This window comes from Sminthopsis crassicaudata, chromosome 2 (genome assembly GCF_048593235.1).
Source record: "Sminthopsis crassicaudata isolate SCR6 chromosome 2, ASM4859323v1, whole genome shotgun sequence".
Classification (NCBI taxonomy): Eukaryota; Metazoa; Chordata; class Mammalia; order Dasyuromorphia; family Dasyuridae; genus Sminthopsis; species Sminthopsis crassicaudata.
In genome coordinates this window covers 160,712,560-160,731,303 of record NC_133618.1, presented here as the reverse complement: position 1 = coordinate 160,731,303, position 18,744 = coordinate 160,712,560, and the positions used below count along the sequence as shown (strand labels likewise).

Below are 18,744 nucleotides of genomic sequence, written 5' to 3'. Positions count from 1 at the left end.
TGGCTCTCTCATCCAAATCTATTGGAATTGCTCTGAATCATCTCATTGTTGAAAAGAGCCAAGTCTATCCATCACAGTTTGATCTTATTTTGATTACATAGCATGACAAATACGGAAATATATTTAGAAAAATTGCACATATTTAACCTACATAAAATTGGGCTTACTGTTTAGGGAAGGGGGGAGGAAAGGAGGGAGAAAAATTTGGAACACAAGGTTTTGTAAAGGTGAATGTTGAAAACTATCTTTGCATGTATTAGGAAAAATAAAAAGCCATTATGTAACAAGTATTTTTTTTTCTTCTATTCTCTCAAAAGAGTGGTAAGGAACCTGTAGGAGGAAGAGCATCAAAGTTGAAAATAAAAAATCATTTGAGAAGACATTCATTTTCATTTTTAGGCATTTTCAATCATTTAATTTCAATCACTTAATCATTTTCAAATTAGGCAGCAAGAAACCAATTAAACAATACAATTAAGAAAAAAAGAAATGGATTCTTATGTGTTCCTGTTCTATGGTTTATAGTCATTATTTTAACTTCACAAATAAAAAAATTAGGAATTGAAAAAGGCACATTAAATATCTTTAAATTTTGTAATTTTATTGTTATGTATTTGTATGATCTACATATATTTATTTAAATATATTTTGCTTTAGGGATAAAATAAATATAATGGCTTATTGAAGAATTTCATATGTATATATGCATAAGGTAGCTAGGTACAATAGATACAGCCCTGGGGCCTGGAGTCAGGAAGACTTGAGTATTTGAGTTTACTACTCTTTGAGTCAACTATATTGAAATGAGTGCAAATTAATTGCACTATTTATTGTCTAGCCCAGATCTCAGTTTTTTCCCACAAGAATGGCATGACTTTGACAAATGATGTCCTAAAATCTAGTTAAATAGTAATATAGCATTCCCTTGATCTAAAAGTTTAGTAATCCTGTCAAAAAAGGACATGAAGTTAATCTAAAATGACCTCTTCTAGAGGAAGCCATCCTGGCTCTTTGTAATCACTGCATCCTTTTCAAAACATATTTCTTACCAAGATAAATAAATAAAAGCCAGACAAACTTACTTATAGAAAATGAAAACCAACTTTGGTAGATTTCGGTGTAATAAATAATCCATAATTTGCATAATTGCCCTTCTGCCTCTTCCTTCTACCCAACACTTCCCTCCCTTCATTCCTTATATATCATGTGCTTCTGAATGAGAAATTTTTAACCAAAATTTTATTTAGTTGATATGTTTTATCTTTGGTCATATCATCTTTGGCCAAGTTTCCAATTCTTTGATCAACTGTTAGTAACTTAGTCCTTAAACAGATTTAACATCTGAAATATTAACTACAGAAATATATTTTTCTGCCCTTTGTGGCTAAATTTTTTGAAAATGCCTTCACTTTCTCTGCTCTCACTCTTTTCCTAAATCCTCATATCATTCCACTGAAACTGTCCTTTCAAAATTTACCAATGATCTTTTCTCAATTATTATTCTTGATCACTCTTTTTATTTTTCCAAGAGTACTATGAAATAGTTTTATTGGTTCATAAGACTTTTCCATGTTAAAAATACTCAAAACACTATGAAGCATTAAATTATAATTATTTTTCCTTAACAGTTAAAATTACCAGAATATACTTTTTAAAAAAGGAAAACTATAATATTACTGAATTGAATTAATAAAATAAATTTGTGACTTACTCTGACACTCACTTACTGAACATTACTACCAGTTATTTTCCTTAATATAATTCCTTTGCAGAATACAAATAAATTATACTTCAAGGTCAGGCATTTGATCACAGAAGTAATTCTGCCTCCCATCTGAAGAAGTTAAGATCTTGGCACAGATCTCCCTTACCCTCCCATCCTTCTGAACAGGTAATGAACTTAAAAAACCCCAGGGCCTCCTCCTTTTCAACTCTCCCTAAAAAAATACCACACTTTCTACTTGTACCATACATCTTATACTTCAGCATCCTTTTTGCTTAAAGAAGTCTATTCCTCTTAATTCTTCAGGCAGATATTCCTGTTTCACAAAATCCTTGAGAAAATATTGTATTTGTAGCCTTTTCCATAGACAAGTCCTTCATGAGTCTGGTGGGTGTGTTCCTCAGGTACATTGGGACAGAAGAGAACCTGGGGTTTCTCAAGCAGATTTTGACATTGTTTTAGGCACTGTACATTTCAGCACGCTCTGGGGCTCTGGCCAAATAAAACACATGCTATGTTAGAAGGACCTCACATTTTGGCATCACCATAAAATGCCAGCCCTAGGAAGCAGCCATTATATGGGCCAACTCAGAAGAATTTGGCAGGCGTATGTCCTTGCTAACAAATATTACCAGTCTTTTGGTTCTAGCTGATGGGGGTTTGAGGTCCCTTTAAGCTAGGATCTTTTGATTCACAAATCCTGGTCAAAAAGCACCCTTCTGAATTCCAATGATATCTGGGCCCAGCCCCCACGGGATCTGAGCTGGCTTGGATTTTTCCAACCCCCCACTATCTGCTCAGGTTTCCCCAACCCCCACAAACAATTTCTTCCTTATCTGAAAACCTGCCAGGATCCTGGGACTCCATCCACCTTCAAGATCAGCAAGAGCCCCCATTATAAAAGGGGCTACTTTGGAGTTCACACTTTGCAGAAGTCCTAAGCATGGCATCCTTATGTCGTGTCATATCAAGAGTTTCTGCCCACCGGATCTATTCCGGTGCCCTTTTATCTCTACCCTCAACTTTACTAACTAAACTTTACTTCCAAATCCCAAAACCTTTTTTAACAATCTAGGTTTTCGGGACTGTAAATTCCTTTACAGGGGACTCTGCGCCATCACAGGACTATCCTTGCGCCGACCCAAAAGGGATTCCCCCTTTCCTAACTCTCATCATATACAGTGAGTCCACTGAAAGGAATGCTTGTCCTTTTAAGCATCCGTGAAAGCCAATAGAGTGAGGCATTCTGGTCTGAGCCATGTGCGGATTTATGAAGTGCAGAGACAGTTATAATACTCTTCTCTAATACCGTTAATCACCCTTACTTCCTCCACACTCCCTTCTCCTAAGGTTTTTGGGACACCCCTTTGTCTTGCTTCTTTTCCAATCAGACTGCTCCTTCTTAGGTTCCTTTCCTAGACCCTAAACCATAATAAATCCTCTTAACCACTGGTGTCCCTCAGGGTTCTGTGCTGAGCCCTCTTCTCCCTAGTTACTGCTTCACTTGGTATCTCACCAGCTCCCAAAGATTTAATTGCCATCTCAATGTTGAAGACTCTCAAATCTACTTATTTTGACTTAACCACTATTCTGATCTCCAGTCTTCCATCTTCAATTGCCATTCAGACTTTTCAAACAGAGTATCTAACAAACCTGTCCCAACCAGAATTCATTATCTTTGCCCTTCTCCCTCTCTCCCACCTTCCCTGTTAGTGTAGAGGGATCACCATTCTCCCAGCTCCTCAGGCTCACACCATAGCAGTCTTCCTTACTATTCACTCTCTCATTATATCCAATTGATTGCCAAGGCCTTTTACTTCTGCCACAAATATCACCCTTCCCTTTTCCTCCTCTGCCACTGTCACTACTCCAGGTGAGACACTCACCATCTCATGCCAGGAACACTGTAATAATCTGCTGGTGGGTCTGCCTGCCTCAAGTTTCTCCCCAACTTCAATCTATCCTCCATTCAGCCACTAAAGTGACTTTCCTAGAATACAGGTCTAGGAAACCATATCACTTGCACTACCATCCCCCAACTCTGCCATATAAACTCTTGTGGCTTCCTATTGTCTCCAGGATAAAATTCAAAACTCGCTAACATTTAAAGCCCTTCATAAATAAGCCCCTTCCTACCTTTCCAGTGTTCTTTTACCTAATTCCCCAATACATATTCTTTGATCTGGCCTCATGGCTGTTCCATGAACAGAATACTACATCTCTTGACTTGGGAGTTTTTTCTGGCTATACCTCATGCCTGAACATTCTCCCTCTTCATCTCTACCTATTAGCTTTCCTGGTTTTCCTTTACATCCCCATTTTCTACAATAAGATTTTACCAATCGGCTAAGGAACTTGGTATGCAGCCAAGAATAACTTACCCAGCAAAAATGAGCATCGTTTTCCAGGGAAGAAGATGGACATAGAATGAAATAAATGAATTCCATCTATTCTTGATGAAAAAACCAGACCTACATAAAATGTTTGATCTTCAAATACAGAACTCAAGAGATTTCTAAAAAGATAAAAAGAAGTCTTGAGAACTATACTTCTGCCATAAAAATATGTAAAGAACATATGTACAATTTGTCCTAGAAACTAGAGGTGGAAAGGAAATTATATCATAAAAAAGTGTAAAGTGGTGGTACTACATCTCATGAAGAGGCAAAAGTAACCTATTATATCTGAGAGAAAGAAAGGAGGGAGATGAATATAATATGTATCAATAGACATATTCGATTTATGGTGAAACTTCTTCCACTTCATTGAAAAGTGAGAGGGAAGGAGTAAGCTAAGGGGAAGGGAATACAGAAATTGTGAGGAAAAGGGGTAAAATAAGAGGAGGAACTTTAAAGTGGGGGAGGGACACTAAAAAGGGAAGGCTGTGAAAAGCAAGTGGTGTTCACAAGTTTAATACTGGGTAGGGGGGTAAGAGGGAAGGAAAGGAGAAAAGCATAAGCAGGGGTTAACAGGATGGCAAGCAATATAGAATTAGTCATTCTAACCATAAATGTGAATGGGGTAAACTCCCTCATAAAGAGGAAGCAGTTAGCAGATTGGATCATAAGTCAGAATCCTACTATATGTTGTTTACAGGAAACACACCTGAAACAGGGTGATACATTCAAACTAAAAGTAAAAGGATGAAGCAGAATCTACTATGCTTCAGGCAAAGCCAAAAAAGCAGGGGTAGCCATCCTCATCTCAGATCAAGCAAAAACAAAAATTGATCTACTTAAAAGAGATAAGGAAGGGCATTATATCCTGCTAAAGGGTAGCATCAATAATGAAGCAGTATCAATATTAAACTTATACACACCAAGTGGTGCAGCATCTAAATTCTTAAAAGAGAAATTAAGAGAGCTGCAAGAAGAAATAGACAGCAAAACTGTAATAGTGGGAGATCTCAACCTTGCACTCTCAGAATTAGATAAATCAAACCACAAAATAAATAAGAAAGAAGTCAAAGAGGTAAATAGAATACTAGAAAAGTTTGATATGATAGATCTTTGGCGAAAGCTAAATGGAGACAGAAAGAAATATACTTTCTTCTCAGCAGTTCATGGAACCTGTATAAAAATTGATCATATACTAGGGCATAAAAACCTCAAAATCAAATGCAGTAAGGCAGAAATAGTAAATGCATCCTTTACAGACCACAATGCACTTAAAATTACATTTAATAAAAAGCCAGGGGAAAACAGACCAAAAAATAATTGGAAACTAAATAATCTTATACTAAAGAATGATTGGGTAAAACAGCAAATCATAGACATAATTAATAACTTCACCCAAGAAAATGACAATAATGAGACATCATACCAAAATGTGTGGGATCCAGCCAAAGCAGGAATAAGGGGAAGTTTTATATCTCTACAGGCCTACTTGCATAAAATAGAGAAAGAGAGGGCCAACGAATTGGGCTTACAACTAAAATTGCTAGAAAAGGAACAAATTAAAAACCCCCAACCAAAAACTAAACTTGAAATTCTAAAAATAAAAGGTGAGATTAATAAAATTGAAACTTAAAAAAACTATTGAATTAATAAAACTAAGAGTTGGTTCTATGAAAAAACCAATAAAATAGACAAACCCTTAGTAAACCTGATTAAAAAAAGGAAAGAGAAAAAGCAAATTGTTAGTTTTGAAAATGAAAAGGGAGAACTCACCACTAATGAAGAGGAAATTAGAACAATAGTTAGGAGCTACTTTGCTCAACTTTATGCCAATAAATTTTATAACTTAAATGAAATGGAAAAAATACCTTCAAAAATCTAATAGCTTGCCCAGATTAACAGAGGAAGAAGTAAGCAGTCTAAATAGTCCCATCTCAGAAAAAGAAATAGAACAAGCTATTAACCAACTCCCTAAGAAAAAATCCCCAGGACCAGATGGATTTACATGTGAATTCTTCCAAACATTTAAAAAACAACTAACTCCAATGCTATATAAACTATCTGGGAAAAAAACAGGGATTGAAGGAGTCCTACCAAATTCCTTTTATGACACAGACATGGTACTGATACCTAAACCAGGTAGATTGAAAACTGAGAAAGAAAACTATAGACCAATCTCCTTAATGAATATTGATGCTAAAATATTAAATAAGATATTAGCAAAAAGACTTCAGAAAATCAACCCCAGGATAATACACTATGATCAAGTAGGATTTATACCAGGAATGCAGGGCTGGTTTAATACTAGGAAAACTATTAGTATAATTGACCATATTAATAATAAAATTAATAAAAACCATATGATCATCTCAATAGATGCAGAAAAAGCATTTGATAAAATCCAACATCCATTTCTACTAAAAACGCTTGAAAGTATAGGAATGGACTATTCCTTAAAATAATAACGAGCATATATTTAAAACCTTCAGTAAATATCATATGTAATGGCAATAAACTAGAACCTATCCCTGTAAGATCAGGAGTGAAACAAGGTTGCCCACTAACACCATTACTATTCAATATAGTACTAGAAACGCTAGCTTCAGCAATAAGAGCCAAGAAAGACATTCAAGTAATTAGAGTAGGAAATGAGGAAATCAAACTATCACTCTTTGCAGATGACATGATGGTATACTTAGAGAACCCCAAAGACTCTGCTAAAAAGCTATTAGAAATAATTCAGAATTTTAGCAGAGTTGCAGGATACAAAATAAACCCACATAAATCCTCAGCATTTTTATATATTACCAACACAATCCAACAGCAAGAGATACAAAGAGAAATTCCATTCAAAATAATGGTCGATAGTATAAAATATTTGGGAATATATCTACCAAAGGAAAGTCAGGAATTATATGGACAAAATTACAAAACACTTGCCACAAAAATAAAGTCAGTTTTAAATAATTGGAAAGACATTCAGTGCTCTTGGATAGGCCTAGCTAATATAATAAAGATGACAATACTCCCTGAACTAATCTATTTATTTAGTGCTATACCAATCAGACTCCCAAGAAACTATTTTAATGACCTAGAAAAAGTAACAACAGAATTCATATGGAACAACAAAAGGTCGAGAATTTCAAGGGAAGTAATGAAAAAAAAAAATTAAATGAAGGTGGTCTAGCTGTACCTGATCTAGAACTATATTATAAAGCAACAGTCACCAAAACCATTTGGTATTGGCTAAGAAATAGACTAGTTGATCAGTGGAATAGGTTAGGTTCAAAGGGCAAGAGAGTGAATAAAAATAGCAATCTAGTGTTTGACAAACCCAAAGATCCCAACTTTTGGGATAAGAATTCATTATTTGACAAAAACTGCTGGGAAAACTGGAAATTAGTATGGCAGAAACTAGGCATGGACCCACATTTAACACCACATACTAAGATAAGATCAAAATGGGTCCAAGATTTAGGCATAAAGAACGAAATCATAAATAAATTGCAGGAACATGGGATGGTTTACCTCTCGGACTTGTGGAGGAGGAAGGAGTTTGTGTCCAAGGGAGAACTAGAGACCATTATTGATCACAAAATAGAACATTTTTTTTTTTAAATATATATATATATATATATATATATATATATATATATATATATATATTTTATAATATTATCCCTTGTATTCATTTTTCCAAATTACCCCCCCTCCCTCTATTCCCTCCCCCCGACGACAGGCAATACCATACTTTACATGTGTTACAATATAGTCTAAGTACAATACATGTGTGTGAATATCATTTTCTTGTTGCACAATAAACATTAGAATCCGAAGGTACATGCAACCTGGGCAGACAGATATTAGTGCTAACAATTTACATTCCCCTCCCAGTGTTTCTTCTCTGGGTGTATCTACCTCTGTCCATCATTGATCAACTGGAAGTGAGTTGGATCTTCTTTATGTTGAAGATTTCCACTTCCATCAGAATACATCCTCATACAGTATTGTTGTTGAAGTATACAGTGATCTTCTGGTTCTGCTCATTTCACTCAGCATCAGTTGATTTAAGTCTCTCCAACCCTCTCTGTATTCCTCCTGCTGGTCATTTCTTACCGAGCAATAATATTCCATAACCTTCATATACCACAATTTACCCAACCATTCTCCAACTGATGGACATCCATTCATCTTCCAGTTTCTAGCTACAACAAAAAGAGCTGCCACAAACATTTTGGCACATATATGTCTCTTTCCGCTCTTTAGTATTTCTTTGGGATATAATCCCAGTAGTAGCGCTGCTGGGTCAAAGGGTATGCACAGTTTGATAACTTTTTGGGCATAATTCCAGATTGCTCTCCAGAATGGCTGGATTCTTTCACAACTCCACCAGCAATGTATTAATGTCCCAATTTCCCCACATCCCCTCCAACATTTGTCATTATTTGTTCCTGTCATCTTAGCCAATCTGACAGGTGTGTAGTGGTATCTCAGAGTGGTCTTAATTTGCATTTCTCTGATCAGTAGTGATTTGGAACACTCTTTCATGTGAGTGGATATAGTTTCAATTTCTTCCTCTGAGAATTGTCTGTTCATATCCTTTGACCATTTATCAATTGGAGAATGGTTCGGTTTCTTATAAATTATGGTCAGTTCTCTATATATTTTGGAAATGAGACCTTTGTCAGAACCTTTGTTTTTAAAAATATTTTCCCAATTTGTTACTTCCCTTCTAATCTTGTTTGCATTAGTATTATTTGTACAGAAACTTTTTAGTTTGATGTAATCAAAATCTTCTATTTTGTGATCAATAATGATCTCTAGTTCTCCTCTGGTCATAAATTCCTTCCTCCTCCACAAGTCTGAGAGGTAGATTATCCTCTGTTCCTCTAATCTATTTATTATCTCCCTCTTTATGCCTAAATCATGGACCCATTTTGATCTTATCTTGGTATATGGTGTTAAGTGTGGATCCATATCTAATTTCTGCCATACTAATTTCCAGTTTTCCCAACAGTTTTTTCCGAATAATGAATTTTTATCCCTAATGTTGGAATTTTTGGGTTTGTCAAAGATTAGATTGCTATAGATGTACCCTTTTTTGTCCTTTGTATCTAATCTGTTCCACTGATCTACCGGTCTATTTCTTAGCCAATACCAAATGGTTTTGGTGACTGCTGCTATATAATATAGCTTTAGATCAGGTACACTTAGACCACCTTCCTCTGAGTTTTTTTTCATTAGTTCCCTTGCAATTCTTGACCTTTTATTCTTCCATATGAATTTTGTTGTTATTTTTTCTAGGTCATTAAAATAGTTTCTTGGGAGTCTGATTGGTATAGCACTAAATAAATAGATTAGTTCAGGGAGTATTGTCATCTTTATTATATTCGCTCGGCCTATCCAAGAGCACTGAATGTCTTTCCAATTATTTAAATCTGATTTTATTTTTGTGGCAAGTGTTTTGTAATTTTTCTCATATAATTCCTGACTTTTCTTTGGTAGATGGATTCCCAAATATTTTATACTCTCAACATTTGTTTGGAATGGAATTTCTCTTTGTATCTCTTGCTGTTGCATTTTGTTAGTGATATATAAAAATGCCGAGGATTTATGTGGATTTATTTTGTATCCTGCCACTTTGCTGAAATTTTGAATTATTTCTAGTAGCTTTTTAGCAGAGTCTTTGGGGTTCTCTAAGTATACCATCATGTCATCTGCAAAAAGTGATAGTTTAATTTCCTCATTTCCTACTCTAATTCCTTGAATCTCTTTCTCGGCTCTTATTGCCGAGGCTAGCGTTTCTAGTACTATATTGAATAGTAATGGTGATAGTGGGCAACCTTGTTTCACTCCTGATCTTACTGGGAAAGGTTGCAGTTTATTTCTATTGCATATTATGCTTACTGACGGTCTTAAATATATACTCCTGATTATTCTAAGGAATAATCCATTTATTCCTATACTCTCAAGAGTTTTTAGTAGGAATGGATGTTGGATTTTGTCAAATGCTTTTTCTGCATCTATTGAGATGATCATATGGTTCTTATTAATTTGATTATTAATATGGTCAATTATATTAATAGTTTTCCTAATATTAAACCAGCCCTGCATTCCTGGAATAAATCCTACTTGATCATAGTGTATTATCTTGGAGATGATTTTCTGAAGTCTTTTTGCTAATATCTTATTTAAGATTTTAGCATCAATATTCATTAAGGAGATTGGTCTATAATTTTCTTTCTCAGTTTTCGATCTACCAGGTTTAGGTATCAGTACCATGTCTGTGTCATAAAAGGAATTTGGTAGGACTCCTTCATCCCCTATTTTTTCAAATAATTTATATAACATTGGGGCTAATTGTTCTTTAAATGTTTGGTAGAAAAAATAGAACATTTTGATTACACCAAATTAAAAAGTTTCTGCACAAACAAAACTAATGCAAACAAGATTAGAAGGGAAGTAACAAATTGGGAAAACATTTTTACAGTTAAAGGTTCTGATAAAGGCCTCATCTCCAAAATATACAGAGAATTGACTTTAACTTATAAGAAATCAAGCCATTCTCCAATTGATAAATGGTAAAAGGATATGAACAGACAATTTTCAGATGATGAAATTGAAACTATTTCCACTCACATGAAAGAGTGTTCCAAATCACTATTGATCAGAGAAATGCAAATTAAGACAACTCTGAGATACCATTACACACCTGTCAGATTGGCTAAGATGACAGGAACAAATAACAATGAATGTTGGAGGGGCTGTGGGAAAACTGGGACACTGATGCACTGTTGGTGGAGTTGTGAAAAAATCCAACCATTCTGGAGAGCAATCTGGAATTATGCCCAAAAAGTTATCAAAATGTGCATACCCTTTGACCCAGCAGTGCTACTGGGCTTATATCCCAAGGAAATACTAAAGAAGGGAAAGGGACCTGTATGTGCCAAAATGTTTGTGGCAGCCCTTTTCATAGTGGCTAGAAACTGGAAAATGAATGGATGTCCATAAACTGGAGAATGGTTGGGTAAATTATGGTATATGAATGTTATGAAATATTATTGTTCTGTAAGAAATGACCAACAGGAGGAATACAGAGAGGCTTGGAGAGACTTACATCAACTGATGCTAAGTGAAACGAGCAGAACTAGGGGATCATTATACACTTCAACAATGATACTGTATGAGGATGTATTCTGATGGAAGTGGATATCTTCAACATAGAGAAGAGTTCCAGTTGATCAATGATGGACAGAATCAGCTACACCCAGAAAAGGAACACTGGGAAATGAGTGTAAACTGTGAGCACTGGTTTTTGTTTTGTTTTGTTTTGTTTTTCTTCCCAGGTTATTTTTACCTTCCGAGTACAATCCTTCCTTTGCAACAACAACAAAATTCAGTTCTGCACATATATATTGTACCTAGGATATTCTATAAGATATTTAATATGTATGGGAATGCCTGCCATCTAGGGGAGAGGGTGGAGGGAAGGAAGGGAAAAATTTGGAACAGAAGGGAGTACAAGGGATAATGTTGTTAAAAAAAAAATTACCTATGCATATGTACTGTCAAAGACAATGTTGTAATTATAAAAATTAATTAAAAAAAAAAAGATTTTACCAATCCCTCTTAATTCTAGTGACTTCCCTCTGCTAATTATTTCCTATTTAATCTGTACACAGCTCATATGACCACATTTGTTTGCTTATCTCCTCTATTAGATTGTGAACCTTTTGAGGGCAGGAACTATCTTTTGCCTCTTTTTATGTCACTAGGACTTAGCACAGTGCCTGACACATAATAGGCAGTTAATATTTATTGACTGCTTGAGTGATTGTTAGTGGAAAAGTTTAAAGTAAAATTTGAAACAACTGCTGTGGATGCCCACAGTTAACAATGATATTTGTCAGGTGTCAACACATTTTACATATTCTCATAATTCCTTATCAAGCTGTATCTTTTCAAGGAAGATTTTCTGAGAAGCTTCTAAATCTTTAAGATCAGATAACTTGACTCCCAGGTCAAGCAATGTGGCTTGCTCCTTTCCTAACTTGGGTGGAACTGCTTATTTTTCTAGATTTTCTATAATTTCTTTAATAACATCTTCCAAAAATTTTCCAGAAAAAACAAAGTATCTAAAACAAAGTGATAATCCAATTATATATTTTGTTCATGTCAGACCATATCTGGAATATTTTGAATAGCTCTGGATGATACATTTTAGAAAAGACATTGCTAAACTTCATAAAGTAGGCTCACAAGAGTGCAACCAGGATGGTGAAAGGAAAGATGCTATTCTACAGAATTTGTTTAGTAGAAGGAGTTAGAGATTTTTAGCCTAATGAAAAGAGAAATCTGTGGGGATATGGTAATTATCTTCAAGTATTTGAAGGGGCTTTAGGGATGATGGTAGAGGTTTCTTCTGACTTTAAGATTCTGTGCTTCTTTCTGATGAAGAGTTTTTTCCCCTTTTCTCCAGGGACAATCCTACCACATATCTTTGATCTCATTTCTTTCAGCAGATGCCTATATAATTTCCTTTTCTCTTTAGTTTTCAATAATTTCCTAATATAGATCATATTCTTACAAACACATCCTCATCCTTAAAAAAAGATATAGTCTTTTGATTACCTCCTTTAAATATTATCTTTTCTCCTTTTCACAAATAACTAGAACATGGTTTTTATATTTTTTGCCTCCACTATTTCTTCTATTCTCCTCTTGACCTTTATTCCCTATCAACAATTGTTTATTGGATTTATCCAACTCATTTGTCTCATAGATATTTCTAACTCTACTCTTAAAAATAAAAATAATTATCCTTCCTTTTAAACAAAACTTTTTCTTAATTTCATTATTTCTATCAAGGGCATTGCCAAGCACCCAGATTCCCAACTACAGCCATCAAATATTTAATTGAAATTATTCCCAGTATTAGGTTCTCTGCTGTTTATTAATTCCACTTTTACAACTTCTCTGGCATCTATCTCCTCTCCATTCATATAGCCACTATTCTAGTCAAGGCTCTGACCTAGACCACTACAATATTCTCCTAATTAGTCTCTCTGCCTCAGGGTTCTACCCATCTTTCACTCTATAATCAAAGTAGTTTTCCTAAAGCATAAATCTTAACTAGGTCATTCTACTCAATAAGCTCCAGTGACTCTTTTCTATTGCCTCTGATATAAAATACACGTCTTTGCTTGACTTTTAAAGATCATCACAATCTGGTTAATAAGCTTACCTTTCTGGGTATTATTATCTACTTGCATTTTCTCACAAGGAACAGTCCAACTGTTCCTGCCTTTGCACTGAATGTTCCTCATGAGTGGAACACTTTTCCTGACTCACTTCTATCTCTAAGAATCTGAGGTTTCCTTCAAGACTTCTTCAAGTGCCATTTTGCAATCAGGAACCTTCCCAATGCCACCATTAATCTAGAGTTCCATAGTGTTTCCTCAAATATGTTAAAAGCTCTTTGAGATCAAGGGATATTTCATTTTTGTCTTTTTATATCCAGCATCTATCACTGAACTTGACGTACAATAGTGTGAGAAAATTTTATTGAATTTTTTGAACTTATCCCTGTTTGGCTGAGAAATCTCTAAGCAATCAGACTTAGTTAATGCTTATCTCAGGATCTAGGTTATCCAGAAACCCTCTCAGATCCAAAGAATGATTCAAAGAATGTGAATAGTTTTCTCCTGTAACACATCTGAACTCATGTGTGTTATCTGGAAATTGCTTCTATAGTGGCAGATCAGTTATTGTTTCCTTCCTCTTTTGTTTGAGTCCTATGTTATGAGTAACCTACAGATGGTGGTGGGGAAGGGGGATCACTCCTTTTTTGGCTGTCTTCTCTATTGATGACTTAATAAATTTATTTTAAAATTATTTCAGTTTGGGGTTTTGTTCATAGACTAATAGCAGGTACTTAATAATTGCTGACTGATTGGATGGCCAGTTTCTTCTTCTGTAAAATGAAGCTGTGAGTTACACTGCTAGTCTCTCCAAAGGTCCTTTCAGATCTAAATCCTAGAATCTTATGAATACAAGCATCTAAAATCATCAAGGCAGACAGCATAAATGTACATAATCTGCAGGGCTCAATCTGTTTCCTTTCTAAATGTCAACATTCATTTATTTTTATGTTTATGTAAAGAGAAAACTAATCTTTCTGTGTACCATAAAGAAATCATATTTCATTAGGAACTATATTAATTTGCTGTATTCCTATTAAAAATGTTGGTTTTCAAACTGTAATAATGAACTCCCTGATAAACTTTGAAGAGATTCTGGAGATTTCTTATAAAGGCATATTAAAAAAAAGAAGTAGATTTTAAAATTCTGGAAAAGAAACACAATAAACCAAGTAAGCATTGCATTATGTGTAATCAACAATGATTTAAGTCATTCTTAATTCTTACCTGATTTCATTTCTACAAATGTATTGGTGTTTATTTCATGTTTGTTTTTTCCTGGACAAGGAGCCCTTAATGGGATAATCTGAGGAACATAAACTGAACCGGCAGTCATTTTCTCTGTTACAGTCTAAGGAAAAAAAAAAAAAAAAAAAAAAAAGACAAGTCTGAAAATAATACACAATGTATGCTCTCCTGACAATTTACTCAGTTATTTGAATATAACTGCTAATAAGAAGTGACTCTTTCTGAATTAAATTAAAAACTATTAAGGCTTTTAAAAACAAACAACTTTTCATCAAGTCCTGTTCAGCACTCTGCCTGGCACAAAGTGGGTACTTAATAAATGTTTATTGACTGATTTCATTGGTATAGGGAATGAAAACTCTTTCCACTGATGCAGATCCAACCAGTCTGAAATTTGTAAATCATAGGTACTGAGAGGTTAAATGATTTATCATTACATCCTAGCCAATACATATCTAAGGTAACTTCTCTACCAATTTGGACAGGCTGCTTTTATTTTCTCCAAATATGGCTTATTTACATAGACGTTGGCACATTTGGCATCAGTCCAAAAATCCAGATGACCAGAAAATATGCGTCATACTCTTCAGAGCTTCCTAAGATCATTAAAAGAAATCTTCTGTCTCCTTTACACCAGAGCCATGAGTTTGATCTCATCCTTCTTGCCTTTCAATAGTTGAAAAGATCATTTAGGAATGGCTACAGCTAATCTTTTCTCCTACAGCATAATCTTTTCTCCTAAATAAGTAATGGGAGACAACTGAGAGCTCACCTCTATTCTGTGAAATGTATTCAGGATAAGTGTAAATAATATTGAAATCTCTTCAGTTAAGTGCTAGAAACAAGGCTACTTTCTTTTTCTTTTTTTTTTTTTTTTCATTCTTTTTATTATAGCTTTTTATTTACAAGATATATGCATAGGTAATTTTACAACACTGACAATTGCCAAGCCTTTTGTTCCAATTTTTCCCCTTCTTCTGCCACCCCCTCCCCCAGATGGCAGGTTGACCAATACATGTTACATATGTCAAAGTATAAATTAAATACAATATATGTCCAAACAGTTCTTTTGCTGTACAAAAAGAATCAGACTTTGAAATAGTGTACCATTACCCTGTGAAGGAAATCAAAAATGCAGGCAGACAAAAAATAGGGGTATTGGGAATTATGTAGTGGTTCATAGTCATCTCCCAGAGTCCTTTCGCTGGGTGTAGCTGGTTCAGTTCATTACTACTCCATTGGAACTGATTTGGTTCATCTCATTGTTGAATATGGCCACGTCAATCAGAACTGATCATCATATAGTATTGTTGTTGAAGTGTTTAATGATTTCATGGTCCTGATCATTTCACTCAACATCAGTTCATGTAAATCTCTCCAGGCCTTTCTGAAATCAACCTGTTGGTCATTTCTTATAGAATAATAATATTCCATAATATTCATATACCACAATTTATTCAGCCATTCTCCCACTGATGGGCATTCATTCAGTTTCCAGTTTGTGGCCACTACAAAGAGGGTTGACACAAACATTCTTGCACATACAGGTCCCTTTCCATTCTTTAGTATCTCTTTGGGATATAAGACCAGTAGTAGTAATACTGCTGGATCAAAGGGTAAGAACAGTTTGATAACTTTTTGAGCATAGTTCCAAATCATTCTCCAGAATGACTGAATGTATTTACAATTTCACCAACAATGTATCAGTGTCCCTGCTTTCCCACAAACCCTCCAACATTCTGCATTATCTTTCTCTATTATTCTAGCCAATCTGACAGGTGTGTAGTGGTATCTCAGAGTTGTCTTAATTTGCATTTCTCCAATTAATAATGACTTGGAGCATCTTTTCATATGGCTAGAAATAGTTTCAGTTTCTTCATCTGAGAATTGTCTGTTCATATCCTTTGACTATTTATCAATTGGAGAATGGCTTGATTTCTTATAAATTAGAGTCAATTCTCTATATATTTTGGAAATGAGGCCTTTATCAGAACCTTTGACTGTAAAAATGTTTTTCCAGTTTATTGCTTCCCATCTGATCTTATCTGCATTAGTTTTGTTTGTACAAAAACTTTTCAATTTGATATAATCAAAAATTTCTATTTTGTGATCAATAATGATCTCTAGTTCTTCTTTGGTCATAAATTCCTTCCTCTTCCACAGGTCTGAGAGGTAAACTATCCTATGTTCCTCTAATTTATTTACAATCTCATTCTTTATGCCTAGATCATGAACCCATTTCGACCTTATCTTGGTGTCCGGTGTTAAGTGTGGATCCATGCCTAGTTTCTGCCATACTAATTTCCAATATTCCCAGCAATTTTTGTCAAACATTGAGTTCTTATCCCAAATGCTGGGGTCTCTGGGTTTTTCAAATACTAGATTATTAAAGTTATTGACTGTTTTGTCCTTTGAACCTAACCTATTCCACTAATCAACTAGTTTATATCTTAGTCAATACCAAATGGTTTTGGTAACCGCTGCTTTATAATATAATTTTAGATCTGGTACAGCTAGGCCACCTTTGTTTGATTTTTTTTTCATTAATTCCCTTGAAATTCTTGACCTTTTGAAACAAGGCTACTTTCCAAAAGCTATTTTGCAATTAACTAAGATCACGGTAAACTTCTTCCTGAAATTTTTGCAACTGGGTTAGAAAAATGACGTTAATCCAATGTTATTACACATAACTCTGCTTCTAACATTTCACAGTCTAATTCAAATGGCCCACTTGCTACTTTTTACATACAAAATTTCATTTCCTGCTTCCATGCCTGAGCACAGATATGTTTCCTATGTCTTCAATGTCACTTCCATCTCTTAGAATTCCTAGCTTCCTTCAAAGCTCAATTCAGGTACAACCTCCTAGAAGAGTCATTTTCTCACTCTCCTTGATGCTAACACCTGTTTTCCACCAACCACTTTGTACAGATAGTCATATCAGCAGCTAGGAGGCACAGTCTCCTGGACCTGGAGTCAAGATGGTCTTAATTCATATCCAGTCATATCCAGATACTTACTAGCCATATGACCATGGGTAAATCAATTTCTTTTTTTTTTTTTTTAATATTTTACTTTTCCAAATACATGTAAAGATAGTTTTCACATTTATTTTTATAAAACTTTGAAATCGCTTAACTTCTATATGCCTAAACTTCTTCATCTGTAAAATAGGAATAAAATTTGTTGTGAATATTAAATGAGGTAACATTTTAAAACCATTTTGCAAACTCTAAAATTATATAAAAGTGCTAGTTATTATTATTATATTGAAATGTGTACACGTTATGTCTTTCAATAGAAAGGTTCCTTAGGGGAGGGGTAGTTTCATTTTTTTATGTGTTAATCTACCCCTTATATACCTAGACTCTAGCACAGCACCTGGAACCTAATAATCACTAAATAAATTCTTGTCTGATTGGTACTAGGTCAATAGAAATATACCTAGGGTGAGGGTTTGGGGGTTAACAGATAAGATTTCTTCCTTTAACATTTTTAGACTTAAACTTTAAGGCATCTTACAAATGCTATTATTGTTATTATCATCCTCCTCTATCTTCTTAATATCTCCTCAGCTTTAGCTGATAGTTCAAAAGTATTTAGCCCATAGTTTCTATTCCCTAGAGTTAGGTGTAGTGGGCAATAAAACATAGAGTTAATTTGATTAAATCTATAAAGGGATCCTATGCTTTGTTAGAAGGATATTCTTCACCAGAAGCCAGCCCTATCATGTTAAAAAATTAAAGGAATCTATTATGATCTTAATATGTATGTGGAAGACATCACAGGAGGCACTGAATACACATTTAAATATACATTTTATACATTTCTTTTTTGGGAAGTCAACCTTTCCAAATCCTTTTCTGCAATGACCAATCAAAAATCAGACTTCTTGATCAGCTGAATGTTTCAACACATGGTCTGCTATAGAAAAACCTTCCAATACCTGTCTTTTTCCTTCCAGGATTGAATTATATCTTAATTCAAACTGAACTACAAGCCTGTGGCAAGACATGCTATTCCTTCTAGTATAAAGACTTTTAACTTTGGCAGACTAGTGAAGCCTAGGGAGCCCTTCTCAGAATATGATTTGTTGTCTATTTCAAAGCAAATTAAAACATTGCAGTTAGAGGTTAGTAAAAATAAAAATGTAATTTATTTTTTCTATACAAATTCA

At 34.6% G+C, this 18,744-nt stretch overlaps 1 protein-coding gene across 14 annotated transcripts in view; it reads right to left on the bottom strand.

Annotated features, from left to right (window-relative positions):
- The window catches only part of DZANK1 (double zinc ribbon and ankyrin repeat domains 1), a 138,029-nt gene that overhangs the window by 116,880 nt on the left and 2,405 nt on the right, over positions 1–18,744 (bottom strand). For 11 of the 14 annotated variants that reach the window (XM_074287770.1, XM_074287769.1, XM_074287766.1 and 8 more), the window contains exon 2: positions 14,547–14,670. The exons of 1 other annotated variant lie outside the window; for it this stretch is intronic. In XM_074287770.1, the coding sequence (XP_074143871.1) occupies positions 14,547–14,655 (109 nt within the window). In that variant the 5' untranslated portion in view covers positions 14,656–14,670. Of the gene's footprint in view, positions 1–14,546; positions 14,673–18,744 lie in introns of those variants that run through there. 2 more of the 14 variants (XM_074287776.1, XM_074287779.1) reach the window with 2 other exon arrangements.